The sequence below is a fragment of the Dipteris shenzhenensis genome, chromosome 16 (assembly GCF_047967505.1).
Source record: "Dipteris shenzhenensis isolate YYH24624 ecotype China chromosome 16, Dip_SZ_1.0, whole genome shotgun sequence".
Taxonomy (NCBI): domain Eukaryota; kingdom Viridiplantae; phylum Streptophyta; class Polypodiopsida; order Gleicheniales; family Dipteridaceae; genus Dipteris; species Dipteris shenzhenensis.
Genome location: NC_141611.1, coordinates 43,460,165 through 43,480,053, shown reverse-complemented (window position 1 = coordinate 43,480,053; position 19,889 = coordinate 43,460,165). Strand labels below are relative to the sequence as shown.

The 19,889-nt window shown below is 44.0% G+C and overlaps 2 protein-coding genes across 4 annotated transcripts in view; one reads left to right on the top strand and one right to left on the bottom strand.

The window, feature by feature from the left end:
* The window catches only part of LOC147892998 (serine/threonine-protein kinase ATG1c-like), a 92,340-nt gene extending 80,946 nt beyond the window's left edge, over positions 1-11,394 (top strand). Inside the window, exon 8 of one of the 2 annotated variants that reach the window (XM_087387253.1) lies at positions 10,736-11,394. In XM_087387253.1, coding sequence (XP_087243379.1) covers positions 10,736-10,794 — 59 coding nt within the window. In that variant the 3' untranslated portion in view covers positions 10,795-11,394. The remainder of the gene's footprint in view (positions 1-10,735) is intronic. The other variant, XM_087387252.1, reaches the window with a different exon arrangement.
* A 5,233-nt stretch (positions 11,395-16,627) lies between these two features.
* Positions 16,628-19,889, bottom strand: part of LOC147892997 (uncharacterized) — a 68,901-nt gene continuing 65,639 nt past the window's right edge. For both annotated transcript variants that reach the window (XM_087386730.1, XM_087386729.1), the window contains exon 7: positions 16,628-17,972. In XM_087386730.1, coding sequence (XP_087242856.1) covers positions 17,112-17,972 — 861 coding nt within the window. In that variant the 3' untranslated portion in view covers positions 16,628-17,111. The remainder of the gene's footprint in view (positions 17,973-19,889) is intronic.

Below are 19,889 nucleotides of genomic sequence, written 5' to 3'. Positions count from 1 at the left end.
TTCTTCAAAAGAGTTAGGTTCTTCTTGATCAAAAAGAGTACCTACATAAGTTGTCTCAACAGAAAGAGCTTCCCTTGCATACCTTACTGCACTACGAGTTTTGTCAGGCAAAGGTGCCTCAAGTCTACTCTCCCTGAGAGTCTGTAGCAACCAATTTGGAACTGTTTTGGCTGCATGTATCTCTTGAATCTCTTGCCTGACAACTTCATCCACACCCTGTGGAGGAACAAAATCAGCATGTGGCTGAATCAGGGCATGTGGACCAGGAGGAGGTTGCTGTAAATTCTGATTTTCAGCATGAGCCTCAGCTGGGGAACCAAAAGCTATAAGAAGTATCCCCTCAAAAACATCATCTTAAGAAGCTAGAATAGTAAATTCAGCATGTATGTGCTGAATTCTCTGAAAAAAATAACATCTCTACTCACAAAAATCTTACGAGAGGCAGGATTGTAGAGATGATAGCCTTTGCTTTGTGCACTTTACCCAACAAAGATACACTTTGCCTTATCTGACAACTTATGTCGAAACCCCACATGCACGCAGGCATATGCAACACAACCAAAAACTCTGAAGTGATCCACTGAAGGCTTTCTCCCATACCTAGCCTCATAGGGAGTGATTGTCTGCAAAGCCTTTGTAGGAGCCCGATTCAAAACATAATTGGCAGACATGAGGCCTTCGAGCCAAAATCTGTGAGGCAACTTCTTACTAGTAAGCATGCATCTATCCATCTCCATGAGAGTGCGATTTTTCCGCTCAGCTTTGCCATTTTGCTGAGGTGTAAGCCTCACTGTAAGCTGATGTGTGATGTCTTTCTCCTTGAAAAATTCCTCAAATTCATGAGACATATACCCCCCCCCCCTCTGTTAGTGCGAAGTGTTTGCACCTTGAGTCTTGTCTCATTTTCAACGATGGCTACAAAGTGTTTGAAATGCATAAACACATATGATTTTTTTTTCAGACCATAGACCCAAGTGTAGTTGGTGAAGTCATCTATGAATGTAACATAATAAAGATAACCCCCAAAAGCAGGTGTCCTCGTGGGACCGCAGACATCACTGTGAATAAGCTGTAATATGCGTGTAGCTTTCACTGCACCATCCTTCTTGAAAGGAAATCTATGCATCTTGCCAAGGATGCAACCCTCACATGCATGAGGAGGAGGTGACTCTAAAGGAGGCAATGCATCAACCATATCATGCCTCTGAAGTGTCATTAAGCTGCCATAGCTCATGTGCCCATACCTGGCATGCCATAACTCCACATTCTGCATCGCAGCAGTGGGAGTGCTTACTGATAATGCAAGATCGGATCTTCTCTCATATAAATCAAGCTGAAAAAAACCTTGATACAAAGTGCCAGATAACATCAAAGCATAGTCATTCTCTTTGTCTCGGACTGCACACTTAGCATCATCATATATGACCTGAAATCCTCCTCAATTGAGAGAGGACACTGAAAGTAAATTCTTCTTTATACCTGGCACATAGAGAACATCTGTAATTCTGAAATCTGTGCCACCCATGGAGGAGAGTATGATGTCACCCACTCCACACATTGAATAAGAAGAATTGTTTGCACATGTCACCTTCTTTTTAGCGGGTGGTGCATGGAGAGATGCAAAAAGACTCTTTCGAGAAGTGATGTGCTTAGAAGCACCACTATCAAAATACCAAGTGTTCAGTGTCTCATTGACACTGAAAGAGCATGCATCCTTTAAAGGGTCATAGCTGCAAGTCAAGAAAGCATACGGGTCATCCTCAAGAGTGGCTGTAGTATTTGGACTAGCCACTGGAAAATCTGAAATGCAAGAGAAAAAGGCATAATGTTCTTCCACAAAGTTGGCTGTAACATCTCCTCCATCATGTGCATTAGGAGCTGATGCATCTGAGACAGCCAAACCCGAATCCTTTTCTTGTCCTTAGCTATTCGCTTCTTGCATTCACCAATGTAGTGACCCGGCTTCTTGCAGTAGTGATAAATGCCCTTTCTCTTAGGCTTCTCTGCATCACCTTTAGCCTTATGAGAGGGCTGTCCTGAATCAGCTTTACGCTGATGTGTGGGCTGATTTCCATGTTGCTTGTGCTGCCCTTTCCCTTTGGGCCTAAACTTTGAAAGCATGGCATGCTCGCCAGCCCGTGTTGCCATGTTATTTCTTGTCTGCTCTTCCTGCAACAAGAGTCCTACCAACTCGTGAAAAGAGAGAGGATTGCTACCCCCCCTCAATGACAAATTCAGTGAGGTATGGAAACCGAGATAAGACTCAGGAAGAGAATTCAGAGTGGTGGTAATCATCTCTGAATCCGGAATAATCTCATCTATATTCAGCAACTGTTCCCTTGAAGTCCTAAAGTTTTGTGAGGTGAGCATTTATGGAATCTCCCTCATCCATATGTGTATGAGATAACTCTCTCTTCAGGAAGGAAACTCTGGCATCATTCTTGCTACAAACATGCTCTCTAAAATCTCCCAAGCTGCCTTCGAGGTCTTGCATGACTGAATGTGAGGAATGATAAACCTCTTGACAAAAAGAGAAATAACTGAAAGAGCTTGTGCATCCCGTGAATCCCACCTTTTCTGTTCTACTGTGGGAGCCACCAAAGTAGCAGCTGCTGCTCCTACCACTTGTCTTGCACCTTGACCTCTACCCCTGCCTCCACCTGTACGAGTGACAGGTGTAGCCACAGATTCTGGCCTTGTCTCATCTCCATTGACATAATCCCAGAGATGTCTGCCAACCAAGATGTTGCGAACCATAAAACTCTAGAAGGAGTAGTTGGTGCCATCGAACTTATCCTCCTGTGTGAGGACTCCAAACACCTCTTTGGGGTTGTTCTGAGCCATATCTGCCAAAAAACTAAAAAATGCAGCAAACTAGACAAGTAAAATCCCTTCCTGGAATGTAAGATGCACAACCAAAGTCTGGCAAAAATTCTGCCCAAAATGACATTTGCTGTCACAGCCTATCAAAGGCTTGAAATGCACCAAAATGCCCAAAAATCTGCAAAATATATCTGCAAAAAGTGGCAAATGTCTGCAATATGACTCAAACTGAGTCCAAAATTGCTTGCAAAGCTCCCAAATAATCTGTCAACTGCCAAATTACATCCAAAATGAGAAAGGCCCAAATTCCTGCAAGAAATTGCACTTGAAAGAGGGCAAATCAACCAAAAGCCCCAAATTTTGCAATTATCTGCAAAAGCCCCAAATTTTGTCTGCAAGATTGCAAGCAGAACAAAAAATCCCCAAATTTCTGGAGCAAATTTTGCAACCTGACTGCAATGCCTGCAACAAACAAGATGCCCCAAATGTGCTCCCAAAAACTAAGCCAAACAATGGCTGTCTGCCAAAAAATCACAGCAAAATTCACATGCAAGGAAGAACTTGCAAAATGTACGGACACCTGCAAACTGTACCGAACTGATAATACGGAACTGTCAATACGGCAAAAGTACAGATGTACGGCCTGTACGGATGATGTGCGGTGTATGGAGCAAGTACGATGGTGCAGATGGCACGTTGCAATTGTACGACGGTGAATGGCAACTGGCTTGTTGTACGAAATGTATGGCAAATGCTGTAGAAACAGCACTGACGTAGAAATGTACGGCGAGCCCCCACGTGTGGGAGTTGTACAGAATGTGAGTGCTTGTTGTACGGATGGCACTTGTTGTATGGAACCGTACCGTTGTACAGCATTGCACGAAGCTATACGTTGCAGTGCATATGTGTATGGAAGGCATTGCAAGTACGGATTATCATCTGGTATGGAAATGTACGGACGAAATCCGTACATCGTAAGGACAACCAGCAGCAGCAGGAGTACAGACAAACAACAGGATGCGAAGCACGACAGGAACGGGATGAGCTTGGGCTGGAGGTAGGAGCTTGACAAGGCTCTGATACCAAATCTGAGAATAGAGGGTGCAGAAAGCAAGAGTGTGAGAGCAAGAGCAAAACATAAGATGCAATAAAAAAAAGAAGATAAGATGAGCACAAGTGAGAGGATAGTTTTGTCCAAGTGACAAAACTATACTAACCCACTAACTGTGGTTAGGATGAAAAACCTCCTAGAGAGGGAAAAGTGTCCCTAACTCACTTATGGATTACATTGGCCACTGCCTAGAATATGCTAATAATTCTAACATCCATGTGGAGCCCCAGTCGTTGAAACCATCTCTCTGTGCGTGCATACCATCATCTTTGGTCACCTCCTGCTGAAAGTTCCATAGAGGAGGACAATGCTAGCCATGGTAGCCTACTATGTCCAGAAGTGTAATCCCCATACTCCCTGACTCGGTACAGATACGTGATGACCTGAAATGCAACTTCTAGCTATAATAGGGATGACCCAAATTCGTCTTGAATGATCTGGTGAGGAATAGATGGCTTACTGCGGATCATCCGTGATAGCATGAGAACCTGTAGCTGCTCCACACAAGCCCACTCTATATCCGACAAGTCTGGCCCCCAGCAAGGGCTGCCATACATCCCCGCTAGGCGGACCAAGGAGTCAAAAAGCAGCCCCTTGGTCCGTGGATCCTAAAAGTGTGAGTGGAAGCACTACCTCTCTGGTCCAAGCGGCTTGCATCACGACTCTCATAGTGAAGATGGGTCCTGGATAAGACAACCCCAAGATACGTGTATGATGAGACTATCTCAACAAGTGACCCATCAAACGTGAACTGCTCCTGGCGCATGATGGCTCGAGATGTATTGAAGATCATAACTGTGGTTTTACCCAGGTTGACCTTCAAATCATGAGACTCACAAAAAGATTGTAGTGCGTCAAGGTGTCTCAGGAGCCCCTCTGCTGAGGAAGACAAAAGAGCCACGTCATCTGCATACAGCAATATCCGGATCAGCGTGCCAGTAAGAGAGCATCCATCGCCCCATGTGTCTGCATCACTATCTCAAGCTCATCAATGTAGAGGCCAATTAAGGTCGGTGATAAAGGACACCCTTGTTTGACCCCAATAGTGCCCATGACCTTGTCTGTCCACCCAAATCCTGCTCGGACTCTGCCCGAGACTCTCGTAAAGTGTCATGACAGCCCAAATGATCTCTTGGTCATAACCCAAATCCTGTAGGCACCGAAGGAGGCGGGCTCTCGGAACCATATCAAATGCTTTGCGGCACAATAAACCCTCTGCTTTAAGGGAGAGAGTCTATCCATGTGGAGCCCCAGTCGCTCAAACCATCTCTCTATGCGTATCTCTGGTCACCTCCTCTTGAAAGTGCCATAGAGGAGGACAATGCTAGCCATGGTAGCCTGCTACGCCCAAAAGTGTAATCCCCATACTCCTGACTTGGTATGAAATGCAGCATCTAGCTATAATAGGGATGACCCAAACTCGTCCTGAATGATCTGGTGAGGAACAGATGGCTTATGGCGGATCATCCGCGATAGCATGAGAACCTGCAGCCGCTCCACACGAGCCCACTCTATATCCGACAAGTATGGCCCCCGGCAAACGCTGCCATACATCCCCGTTGGGCAGACCAAGGAGTCAAAAAGAAGCCCCTTGGTCCGTGGATCCTGAAAGTGCGAGCAGAAGCACTACCTCTCTAGTCTGGCCAATGAAGCGTATCCTCTGCCCAAGCGGGCTTGCATCGCGGGTCTCATAGTGAAGATGGGTCCGGAGAAGACAACCCCAAGATACGTGTATGATGAGACTATCTCAACAGGTAACCCATCAAACGTGAACTGCTCGTGGCGCTTGACAACTCGAGATGTATCGAAGATCATAACCTTGGTTTTACCTGGTTGAGCTTCAAATCATGAGACTCTTAAAAAGACTTAGTGCGTCAAGGTGTCTCTAGAGCCCCTCTGTTGAGGAAGACAAAAGAGCCACGTCATCTGCATACAACAATATCCGGATCAATGTGCCAACAAGAGAGCATCCACCCCCCCTCTGTGTTTGCATCACTATCTTGAGCTCGTCAATGTAGAGGACAAGCAGGGTAGGTGATAAAGGGCACCCTTGTTTGACCCGGGGCAAGAGAGGAGATGCAGGCGTAGGGGGTGGTGTAACGCTCAGGGGGGTGGTGTGACGCTGAAGAGGATGGGGCAAGAGAGGATATGGCGCAGGGGAGTGGTGTGACGCTAAAGAGGATGGAGCAAGAGAGGAGATGGCGCAGGGGAGGAGATGGCGCGAGGGTGCAGGAAGGAAGAGTTTGTGGAGGAGATGGCGCAAGAGGGGAGATGGAGGTGGAAGAGGAGGGAAGGAGATGGTGCAACAAAGAGGTGATGGCACAAGAGGAGGTGGAGATGGAAAAGGAAAGAAGATGGCGCAAGAGGGGAGAAGAGGCAAAAGAGGAGGAGGTGGAGGGAGAAGATGGCGCAAAGGGGGAGGAGAGGGCGCAGGAGGCATTGGAGGGAGAAGATGGCGCAAGGAGAAAGGAGAGGGCGCAAGAGGAGGAGCTTGAGGGAGAAGATGGCGCAACAGGGTGATTATGGCACAAGGAGGGAGATGATGGCGTGCAAAGATGAAGAAAAGGAGGAGCGAGGAAAGGAGGAAGGGGGAGAACTGATGGAGGAGAGGGGAGAGATAAGAGATAGGAAATTGGCAAAAAGCAAGTCAGCTAAAATTAGCAAGGTGTTTAAAATAGTGCGGAAGAGAGTGATGGCTACGGTTAAGAGGGGAGGGCGGTAGAGAGAACCGATCGAGGACAGGGGAGAGATAAGGTCTAAGAGATGGCTAAAAAGAAAATCTGCCAAAATTAGCGAGGGTGCTAAAAATAGCCCGCGAGCACGATAAGAGAGAAGGGGGTGGAGAACGGTGAAGGGAAGAGGTGATGGGGTGACAAGAGGTGGAAAGAGAAGGCAACATGTAGAGAGAGGTGGGGGTGTGACGGAGGGTGGAAAGAGAGTGTTTGTAAGAGAGAGGTGGGGGAGTGACAGAGGGTGGAAAGAGAAGGTGTTTGTAAGCGAGAGGTGGGGTGTGACAGTCGGTGGAAAGAGAAGGTGTTTGTAAGAGAGAGGTGGGGTGTGACAAAGAGTGGAAAGAGAACGTGTTTGTAAGAGGGGGAGAGAGAGAGAGAGAGAGAGATTAACGTCCTTGGATTTATGTCTTCAGAAGACCTCACGGACCTATGGGACAAAGCACATCATGAGAAGAAACTCACAAGCCTGTGAGCTGAAGCAAAGGGTGAGTTAGGGCCCTTGTTGAGTGCTATGCTAAGCTAAAGAGCTCAAGAGCTCAAACGTGAAACTCAAAAACTCAACATTGAGAACGAAAACCTCAAAACCCAAAACCCGCTGCTGTGGTGGCTCTCCGGTGGATAGGCTGCAAAGATGTCTTGGAGCTACGTCTGTCGAGCTCTCTCTCGTTGAGACAGAGGATGTGGTCTCCTCGACCTCTGAATCCGATGGGCTATCTCAAGAGTGATGCCTTGTCTCTAACGGGCGCTTGAAAGCACGGCCTCTCTAGTGGTGCCACAGCTCACGTGAGGCCACAGCTCACATCCTCACGTGAGTTGTACCTTGGTTGCATGGATCATCGTGAAAACTGGCCCTGTGAAGACGGTCGCCAAGTATGTTTAAGACTGCACGATCTCCACTAGCTCACCTCGGTAAGTAAAGGTATGTCGATGGAGTATTGTGCGTGAGGTGTTAAACATCATAACCTTGGTCTTCCCAAGGTTAACTGTCAAGTCATCTACATATAGTAGTATCTGTATCATCAAATCAGCTTGTAGTGATTCCTCACCTCCTAGGTGGTCAATATAGGATGTAATCTCGTCAATGTAGAGCCCGAAGAGAGTCGGTGAAAAGTGGCATCCCTACTTCACTCGGATCGTGCTCTCAACCCAATCTGATAGGCCTCCTGGGGTACGGACTCTCCCTCTGATGGACTTGTATAGACAATATCGAAGGCCTTTCGGAAGTCTACAAAGCAAGCATAGACTGTCTTGGGATGTCGACCTTGCCTCCTCAATGATAGCCGCTCTAGAATATGCATCACCTGAAATCTTTTGATCATACGAGATGCGGAACAGTGTCGAGGCCTTCTGGAAGTCTACAAAGCAAACATTGACTATCTGGGATCTCAACCTCGGCTCCTCAATGATAGCCCGCAGGGTGAAGATGTGGTCTAGGGTGGAGTGATGTCTCTGGAATCCTGATTGTCCAAGAGCCCGCTGATCGTGTGCCTCTGTGTTGCCATTGATCTCCCTCTCTGATACCGACCCATTAAATTCGGCAAAAGTATTTTCGATCATAAGACTGCAGTAGTTTGCAATATCCATGGGAACCCCTGCTTTTGTATCAGTACAATGGTGGTAGTCCTCCAAGCAGGCTGGGAAGCCGCAGCAAATAGTGGGGTTGAACATTTGCGCTAAAATCGGAGCTAGGACCTCCTACTCATGTGCAAGTGCTCAGTCTGTAGCCCCTTATGATCTTGAGCTCTCCGGTTATGTTGCCGACTAAGTGCAATTTGTATATTCTGTGCAGTGAACAAATGACAAGTAGTGGCTTTGGGCATAGAGGACATATCAGGTGGTGCTTGCATCGGGACATCATAGGGTTAGCTCGCAAATGCATGCCAGACACTTGGATCTATGATGGGAATTGGCGGCTTCCTCTCAGATAGAAGCCCCCACCCGATGGTAGGATATCCTCCTCGAAATGATGATATCCTCCTCGAAATGATCTTATAACCTCATCCATCATGTGTGTGAAGGATGATGTGTCAGTCGCCGTGAGGTCGGCTGCCCCTCGGATGTCGTCAGATGGCCCAAGGCTCACTTACGTGTGAGGTGAGATATTTTGAGGCATCTTCCCAGCCAAGACATGTTCTGTGGATCAAGTCAGAGTGAAAGATCTAGTAGCAGCATCCTGTACCACTGAGACAAGGAGGAAGGAGGGAGAGTAGAAGATAGGATTAGATGTCACATCCAAATGTCCCTACATGGGCTTACATAGTCCTTTCACTGCTTTGTCCTAACCCACACTAACTTAGGCTAGTTTTGGCCTTCATTACAGTGATTACGTGACAAGAGCAAAGGCTATGCTTTCTTTGTGACTGTTTGGAGGTCAAGTCTGAGGAGCATTGAACTTTTAGATCTCAGGCAGAGGTAAAGGAAGGTTCCATTGCCGTTTTTGGGCTGGCTTTGGACAGCTCCTTCTAGCCATGTTCATTTTGGGGAACATCCCAACAACCATTCCAAAATGACAGCCCACAACGGCTGTATCGCCTCTTTCTTTCAGGGCAAGGGACAAAAAAAGCAGCTGCATAGATGGAGGCCAGATCCTGAGCCACACACTATACTCACAAGTGGCTGATATTTCCTTCCTCCTTGGGGGGCCTTCGCACTTGAGGGGGGCCCTGCTAGTGAAGAGTTGCAGCCTAGAGCCTCGAGGTGACTACAAATTCTCAGAGTCAGATTACAGGACATTGCTCTGCCCCTAGTTTGACAAAACTGCATGATTTAATATTAGATATAGAGAGAGGCATGGAGCAAGGACAGGTGAAGTATTGCATGCTGTTAAACTAAGAGGTCAGCTGAGAGCTATACATAGCATCATCTGGTGACACAAGGATGTGAGGTTGCAGCAGCAGGGGGGAAGAGGTAATAGTTCAAAGTCAATAGATTATGGCAGCATGGAGGCTGGATGATATTGATTGAGATAGCCATTATAAGATAATCCACCACTATGAAACCCCACTCCCATGCCAAGCTTGTGTGGTTTGAAGAAGCTGCCAAGGTTGCATGTTGATATAAATGAGGAGATTGGCCATCAATCCAATCTGATTCCAAACTCTATGAGCAAGTCCAAGGGGACCTTAGTGTTAACTTCATGTCAAGAGAATCTCCTTTGACATGGTCAACTCGTATAAGGGAGCTTACATACTTATTATTTTGGTCCAATCGGAAGGTCATCTTGGAATTACTGGAACCAAAACATATTTAGGGTCGTTTCCCCAGTTGGAAGAATTTTTTTCCCGTTGTTTTTCTATGCCAAATAGCAGTTCTGAAAATGGAAGGCCCTAATTGGTACCCTGCTTCCATGATAAGAGAACAGCTTGCCCCACAGCTAAAACATGCAAGTATATAGTGAAGTTATAACCTTAAATCATTCCCGCGTGACAGTTAATTAGTTCTCAGGGTCTTTCTGACAAGCACCCTTGAATATTGCGAATTTGTCCATTTTCTGGTTTGGGAGTCCTGTTTGGATCTCTTTGTGGAATTTTTATTAAATACATTCTGGATTCTCCCTTAAAGTCCCAGAAATTTGCTTGAAGGTCCTGTGCTTTTGCATTTGCCAATGATCCCCTGATCTACATCATTTTTTATGACAATTTCTTGTTTTTACTTGCAAATTCATTTCTCTGTTTGTTGGATAATGGTCGCTTTGATGCCGCTGTGCAAAGTTCTGCTCATGTTTTTCTTGCTTCACCACTCTTATCTCTCGATATAGAGACATAGGCTAGTTCTCTTAGTTTCTCCCTTGTAGTTAATTTTGTTACGATTTAAAAGGGGGGTGTGTGTGTGTGTGTAAGAGAGAGAGAGAGAGAGAGAGTCTGACACCCCCCCCCCAAAAAAAAAAAAAAGTGAGTGGCAAAAAAAAAGTGTGCGCGTGCACGCATGCACACGTGAGGTGGGGTTTGGGTATGTGGGTGTGGGTGTTTACCGGGGGGGGGGGGGGGGGGGGGGGGAGAAGTAGATTGGTCAGAATTGAAAATGATTGCCATGGGACCTAATGGCACATCTGTGGTTTGGGTGTCCGCAGTAAAGCGCCTGGTATTTGATGACTTCTTCAACCACAGATTCCTTGTGCCAATGCAGTGACACTGATCACACCTACAATGTCTGAGTTGTACAAATTACTACCTGCCCTGTGTCTGACTATTGAAGATGTATTGTCTCGGTATGGATGCCTTGTAAGCCGGATTCCTTGAGATATTTCTTCAGCACATGCAAGTGGAATTCAGTGCTTTGGGTGAAATTTCCTGGAGCTTGTGAGATATGTATTGACTTTTTGTTGAGTCCTATGAAATCCATTACAGTTCTTCCAGAGCTGTGAATTCTTATTACAAGGAAAATTTGATCCTATGTTTAAGTCATCACTTTTACCTCTGCAGAAGCATGAAATGCCAGCACATGCACTCATGCATAAGTAGTAAAATTCACATGTTTTCTATGAATACTCATCATAAAGTTGATCTCATCATAGCATGTCCTCTCATGGAGTTCGTGAAGATATGTGAAATCTTGTAGACTGTCACGGCAAGGCTACTGCGATTACGAAAGCTTCTTCTCTACCATGTAATGGCTGGCATATTGGAAAAGGGCTTGATCCAAGCTGGCTTCCACCTTCCACTTATACCATGAAAGGGCTCACGATTCACAAATGCGGCCATGGATGAGGAGGATATCCTTGGTTTAGAATTCAAAGATGGCAACGTATGTTGATACTGCAATGGTGGGTTTTCATTCCATTGCAAAACACAAGATGTCGCACCTTTATTTAAAAAAAGAAGCAAGCATCTTTTAGTTTCCATCCATCAAATAATCAGCCAGTCCTATCATTATATGCAGGGAAGCTAGTATATTAACTTGCTTGGATATCACAATAGCCCCAAATTATAGAGAGTAACCACTCTACAAAACGACTAATCATAGTGCAATTAGTAAGAATCATTTTATGAGCTTTTAGGGTTAACTTTGCATAGAGGATTAGAGCATAAATACTATTGGTTGAGATCTTGTCAATTAAAGGCATAAGGAACAGATTTTGGAATCCAAACGCTTTATTTTATCACAAGTTGCCCCCTCAAATGAAAAATGTTACATGAATCTTAAATCCCCCAAACCAAAGACATGATGTTTAAATCGAGTCATAACATAGTGTTTACAAGGAACATAAGACATATGGAACTGCTTTAGGTCTAATACAATCAAAATTTTGCAATGATAACAATAGATGCTTACGTAGGCACTTGAATACTCTTCAAAAAGGGAATTGAAACTTCCCTAATAGAACCTTTAGATAAGAGTCGTGACTCCATTGAAATTGTTACTTAACCTTTTCAAGCCTCAGATTCTATAAATAATGAGGACAACTTGATTAGTTGGGTATCCAATTGTGTTTGGTTATTTCTTCCCATCCTTTTGCAATTCATCCTATATATGGACTAAAAAAGGAGATGGTGTTGTGGATGTGGGAGTTTGCATTGAATGAGCTAAGAGCTCATTGGCCCTTACTCTTTCGTTAGGGCCCATCCCCCCTCTAAAGCTGTCCACCATGCATCTTTTCCATAACCAACCGAGTCCCCCTCTCCCATGCCTTTGTACTACATTACTAGTCCACTATTATTCAACACTCACACAACTAGTGATTCCCCTTACATTACTATTGTCCAATACTCACACAATTTGTGACTCCATACATTACTCCCACAACTCTCATGTGTTACCTCGTGCATTGTGGCATTGCTTAACTACATCTATTATATTATGAATTATTCCCATGCCCTTGTTGCACCAATTACCTAAGTCATCTACCCACCATGGAGAGATAGGTCTTCAAGCATTAACACATCATGCCTATTGTGCAATACAAAATATGAAGATGGATAGTTAAGTGTGTGTCACGCAAGAATCTTGTAGAGGTCCACACAAGGTGGACAAAAATGAGTGGAAATTAGCTTAATTACAATGGAAGCTGAGGTGTACCATGTGTAAGCGCAAGCAAACCTATGTCTTGACCCTTTGTTGAATCAGTGAATGACATTTCACTTGACTACCAACACTGAAGGTATTGAAGTTAAAAGATTACACTAAAAGTTCTTCCTTGCACTATATTTGACCAAGTAGATATGAGGTTAGGATTGTTTGAATTCATTATTATAGATGTGTTTCCTTTAATTCTTGATTGGGAATCGGTAGAGCCACTCATATGTACTTGTAATGTAATTTATGAGTAGTTGAGCCAACTACCTTACACTAGTGAGGTTTTATCTCCATTAGCAAATCATAAACTCCATTTCTACAATGCCACATACATTGTGCCAAGGAGAAAGGAGACTTTGGGCTACATAAGAGTAGTCTAGTCCTTTTGTTTTGAAATGTGGATCGCGCGTGCTAGACTTGGATATTGTACAATCCCTCCGATACATACTAGCGAGGGACATGGATAGGTCCATGAAGTTCACGTTTGGGCTTGGGTTGTATTGATTCATGGTGTTGAATGATGGTCTTGGAGGCTTTTAAAATGTCAACATGCTTAGAGCAAAGACCTCGTGGTCATGTAAAGGGATATTGGAGAAATATTTGGGAGACTTGGCGGAATTAGAAAGAGGATTTAAAGGGATCTACCTTTGAAATCCATGTATATAAGGATACTAGAGATGTATAGTGTACACTATAGTTCAGACATTGTACTTGGCCTCTTAACATAGAAATTGGAAGAGATCCCACACATGGTTGTTGACTCTAGATTGGACATAATGATAGAAGCATAGATTTTAACATTCTCATCTACTTGGAAGGTTCATGTCATGTCCGTGGTCATGTCCATAAGATCCAAATGGACCATAAGGAACATGAGAGACTATATTTTCTAATCATGGAGGATGACTGTTTTGAACCCTTCATTTTTTGATTAAATGAGCACGGTTGGTAATGGTTTGAAAAGAAAATATACAATGGTGATTCCATCCCTCAATCCTTTCCTCTGTTAGATTCACATTCAACTAGTACGCAAGGCAAAGTCCCCATCAAAGGTGCTACCCAAGGGCACATTCTTGGAAACTCGCACAAGTTTTTTGAGTCTCTGTCCTCACGTAGGAATGGACTCAAAATCTTCAAGGAATAAGTACAAGGTGAGTTTATTTAGCTCCTCCTTGGAAGTCTCCTTAAAAATGTCCTAGGGAAATGATATATGGAGGGTTTGCATCATACATGAAATGCCGCAACCAAGCGGGATCATTTCCCAATCCCATTCCAACACTTCATTCTTGTAAATTTTAGTGGTACAAAATATACATTTAGGTTTCTATCAAATTCTCATTGCCAAAGAAGATGTCATAAAGACAAATTTCACCATACCATGGGGCACCTTTACCTTTAAAGTTCAAGGCACTTTGGTTCATCTAAATGATAGCTGTGCGCTATCTAGGTTAATTTATTGAGGTATTTCTTGATGAATTTTGCATTCTTCGCAAGAAGAAATGAACATTTTGCAAATGATGCTAAGAGATCTCGACTTGAGAAACACACCCTTTGTATGACCCCATCTCCACTTCGCCATATTGTTTTTTCAAAATGTATTGTCCTGATCTAGAGAAGGTAGAAGCTATTCTCAAGCTTTCCATACCATTATCCAAAAGAAAGTTTTTTTTTTGTGAATCATAGAGTTTATTACCATTTGTCTGTAGAAGAATATGATGTGATCACAAGCCCAATGACTGCTCTATTGAAGGATGTAAAAGAATTTTTTGTAGCATGATAATTATGATCGTGGTTTGTAGAAAATCAAGGAACCTCTCTCTTTAGCACTTAACTTCAAAATCTAGATTCAAAGTCTTTCTTGGTCAATCTTGGGTTCAAATCACATGCGCTCTAGAATTAGGTTTGTGGCATGATGAATATGCATGATCTGGAAGATACATCCAATGAGAACTAAGATCTATATGTATTATTCACTTCATTAGAATGGAGATCAAAAAGATCCAACAGCTGGATTTTGTGGGAGATACCCTCCAATGACTCTCCTTTTAGGTGCTATGAACCAAGGAGTTTATGGTAGGGAGTTTTTTGCATTAGTACCACGTGGCAAATTATTCAACACAATCGGGTCCAAATTGTCCTATTAGAAGGGCAAATCAAATCAAAGAAAGCAAGAGACATTGAATTGTGAATGCTATGCGATAAAAATGGCGATCTGGCCCCTTTTTATAGGTGCATGTCAAAACTACCACATGGTAATTTTTTAAACCACATGGTTATCTTAACCAATCGCATGTCCCACGTAGCACCACATGTCAAACATGTGTGCATACAAGATACTGCACGGTAATATGGACTTATCACTAGGTATGTACAATAAACCATGCGGTAAGTTCGAAGTATCGTAGGGTAAGGACCTAGATAATTGGTTTCCTATCCCCAATTTTAAAAACTGTGGTTTTGGATATTTTTAATTATAAATTTAAAAACATTTTTTAAATGAATATTTTTTTTGTAAAACCTCGCCACCAAATGGCTATGAAATTTTACTTTCCAAATTGGCTAATTTGTTCTATCCATTTTCTAGCCTCACCAAAGTTTGATATTATGTGCTAGTCGCCATGGAAAGGGAATATGTGTCTTGAAGTAGACTTTTGTATATTTCTTTGAAAAGAAAAGAAAAAGTAGACTTTTGTATTGCCAAACAAACACACCTATATGTAGGAAGCAATTTAGAAACTTCATTACGACACCAAATTTTTAAACATACAAATCTACATGAAAATGATCCCAAAATCACATGCAATGGTTTAGTAAGTGAAGAAATATTTTCAAGTCTTACAAGAAATAGAGATGAGTCCACTTGTCATTATCTTCTAGCACATTATTACTAAGGTACTGTAGAGTGCTTGAACATGGGAGATTTGCATGTACTATTTAAAAAGTAAAATTCCATAAGTATTTCTGATCTACTTTAAATGTGATCATATTTCAGCACATGTCCAACATCCTTTTGGTACTGCAGAAATATACAAATCCAACCATGTTAAACTTATTGCACAAGGAAAAACTAGAGCCTGATGTAACCACCTCTGGATGTGACCAAAGGCGTATCAAATTGACTGAACTACACCTATTGTTTCAACCTCAGCGATCATCCAAGGCGTCTATTCCAAGCTCACATTTTTAGTGCGTCGTAAAGCAAACTATTAATTATGTCAAACACGCAGAAAGTGCGCTTGGAATTGCAGGTTTATGTGGACCGAAATATTCGATAACGTATGAATCCCTTTGTAATTTGATTTGAGCATTTCTACACTCCTTGTAACCCTACAAAGCAGTCAGTTGCATTGTCTGTTGCCACAACAGTTCGAAATAGTGTCTAGTCTGGTCACATTGGCAAGCCTGGCTAGATGCATTACGAATCACAGAGTTGAAATTGAAGTAGCAACAACACGGGGTAATGATTCTATCAGCATTTCCCTCCTTATGGCGACCTTTTGCAATTACCAAAAGTGCTGCTCAAGACGCTACATTGCCCTCTTTCATGTCTTGAAATTTTCAAGACATGGAATATATAGAATCCTTAACAGGTTCAGGGCTTTTTTATTATCAACCAGCTCGGACGTAATTGCAGAGAAAAAAACAACACTTTCTTTATCACGCTGACACGGAATGCATATAATGTGAGGACGCTATGTTGTAAGGACTCTGCTCATAGTGCGAGAGATTGATCGAGGAAAGCATATGATTGCAGATTAAAAGACCTTGAATGAAAATTTTGGAGATCAAGATTTGGGGTCTGAAACGAGACTAATACATGCACTCTCGGCTTGTATACATCTACGCAGGCGTGTATAGGTAGAACCGTGCAACATCGACCAAGAAGACATTGAGATATGGAAAGCATTCGAGTAGGTTTCACAAGATGCATTTAGTGGTTATCGAGGCAAAGCTTGGAGGGCAGACGCTGTGGATAGTATGTTTTTCATCGTGGTTTCCGACTCAACCGTAGATGAGGCTGAAGAGAAGGCTTTTTCTTGTGTGAAAACGAGAGTAGAAAAGAAAACATTAGTATAGACTGTCTGTGTAAGCTTCTGAGTTCGCAGTGATCCAGGCGGATTCCGGAGGTTCCTGAGAACCGTATGTCGAGACTTGAACAAACAGTCTTTATGCAGCGACTTTTAATAGTGCCGTTTGAACGTTAGTTTTGATGAAATAAAAGAAAGATTTGGCATTGTCATTGATTGGCAATCGGTATAGATGCACAAACGAACTGCACCGGCGTGTGAGAAGGGATCGAGCTAAGGTCGAGCTGATGACTTTTAGAATCCAAAATAATATAACACAGAAGGAGCAACTCCCAAAACACGGCTACGTAAACAGGTCGAAGATGACATCAAAGGATTCATGCCTTGCTGCGCTAACGTATGCGGTTACAATTCGTGAATTGTCAAGCGTGTCAATTGTGACAATCCCTGAGGAAGGGTTTGCAGCGACATAGCCTCTGGAATCCACAGCTCCGTCAAGCTCGTCAGTTGTTCGATTTCTTGTGGCAGTTGGGGGGGTACGGGACAATCCTTGGATGTCCAGATATGGAGCTTCTCTAAGCCCTTCAGTTGTGCAATTTGTGGAGGTAAAGTTTCCATTGGATAGCAAAATTCCAAACGAAGGGTACGCAGGTTGGTCAAGCTGCAGATTTCTTGTGGGAAGGCGTGCACATGTGATAAAGGCAGCAATGCAGGTTGTTGGAAAATCGAGAGGCGTCGTTGAGGCAGGTTGAGGCATTGACGCAGCCGCTGCTGCTGCTGCAGTGGAGTTTCCGAGCGTAGTTGAGATGAGTCGTTTAGAGGCACGAGTCGATGTCGAGGAAAACAAGTGCACCCATCCAAGCCCAAGTACTCCAAGCGCGTGAGGTGCCCAAACGTGCCATCCGGAAGCGGCCCTAGTTTACTGCAACACCCCAATACCAGCTTCTGCAAGCTGGTCATCCCCGTTGGAAGCGATCGGAGGCTGGAACAGTCGCCCAAGTACAGTTCCCGCAAGGCTGTGAGACTCTCCATCTCAGCTGGTAGCGAGAGGAGGCTCTCACAACCGTACAAGTTGAGTGTTTTCAAGGCTGTGAGGTTGGCTGTTCCTTGGGGTAGAGATTCCAGCTTTCTACAATTATATAATTCCAGCTCCTTGAGAGAGCAGAAACACGCAAGAGACTCCACATCTTGCAAGTCCTCCCAGTTCAATAATGTCAACGATTGAAGGTTGTGCAAGGAGCTGCTGCACCCTGCCCCTGTAAGCACCTGCAACCAGTGTTCACAGAAAAACCTGAAAACAAAATCTTTTCACAACTTTGTAAAACCTCCAAAATTTCAGGCAATTAAGTTATATTTTAGCTTTAAAATCTGCAAATTCTCAAGAAAACCTTCAAATTTTGGAAACCTCTATTTGTTATGTTTTTGTCAACACTCCTAGCAACCACCATGAAACGTCTATTATCAAAAGCTACCAATTCTTGACCAGGGAATTAGCTAGTCTTTTAAAGACAAACCAATGGTGAAGCTAGTCTTTTCATCCATTCTCAAGGAGAAGTGTATCAACCAATGAACACCCATGGAGAGGAAGATCTTTAAGCAATCCACCATTAGATAATGCATCAATAAAATATATGTGCTAGTGAAAAGCTTTGGAGCCTTATTTTGGGGAAATCACGTTATTATAGGAAGAAGGTAAAAGCAAAAACAAGCATGGTACATTGACAATGAGAATTGGCGATTCTTGCTCAAGTTTTGTCTAAGAAATGAGCTCAACACTTGTAAAAGCTTTATCTCCTAAAACCTCTCCTCTCCTCCCTTGTTGGTAACCGAGCCTCTTCATGCACCTAATTGCCCTTCACCCAAGTCTCTCTCCATGTGCGTGTGTGTGTGTGTGTGTGTGTGTGTGTGCGCACGTGTGTCATTGAGGTTAAAAGCTAATGTCTCTGTGTAAAGAGAGATCTTGTGCATCCTACCAGCCTCTATCTCGAGCTGATGCGAAGAGACTCTAAGCTGGCCAAGGGCAATCCTCAGTGAGTGGGACATGTGGATATCTGTATAGCCTGGTGGAATGACAAATCCATCCTCTGAGATCCGAAGGAAGTGGTCACGATATGTGGCCATCTTCGTCGGAAGCTGCGTGGGATAAATCCAAGTGCGATACGTATGAAGCTGCAGCAAGTCTGCTCTCGTGACCTGGCTAAGCTCGTGGCGAGTCAACTCGAGATGAGGGGCATCTATGCTGTATCGGAAGGGAGGCAGTCTATCCATGTCTAGTCCAAGAGATGTGAGCCACCTAGTGAGTCTGAAGTACCAGCAGTATCGGGCCCCAGATCGTGCCAACTCCATAGAAGATGCAAGTGCTAACCATGGCAACCGAGCTCTGCCTGCTGCTGAGTCTCCAAACTCCCTAACCCTATGCAAATACATGACCGACTGAAACGCTGCATCCAATGCAAGGGGAGTAGCTCCAAACTCTGCTAGCATGATCTCGTGCGGAACTGTAGCCTTGGCCCTAATGAGCCGAGAGAACATGATGATCTGTAACCTCTCTACTCGTCTCCAATCTGCAGCGCCGAGATTTCCTGCTTAGAAAGGAGCTGCATACATCGCAGCTGGTCTCACCAATGTATCAAAAAGCAAGGATTTCGTATCGGGATGCTGAAAGTGGGACTGAAAACACTGACGCTCAAGATGAGCCAACGAAGCATACCCTTTACTAATCCTATCTCGTGCTGCATATGTCATGGTGAAAACCGGTCCCCTGAAAACTGCCCCCAAATAAGTGTACTCTCTAACAAGCTCAATGGGCTGTCCGTCATATGTGAAGCAAAACTCATCCGTGCTGTAAATACGATCAGAGGTGTTGAAAACCATAACCTTGGTCTTGCCAAGGTTTACGGTCAACCCCCTGTCCTGGCAAAACCTGTGGAGTGCCTCAATATGTGCCTGGAGACTCTGAGCAGTAGAGGAAATGAGAACCACATCGTCCGCATACAGGAGGATAGGAATGGAGGATCCTGAGAGAGTAGAGCCCACACCGCCTGTCATCTGTATAAACATCTCTAGCTCATCAATATATAATCCAAAGAGAGTAGGAGAGAGCGGGCAACCCTGCTTCACCCCAATCGTGCTGCATACCTCCTCTGAGAGCCCCTCACGTGTCCGAACCCGACCAGTGACCCT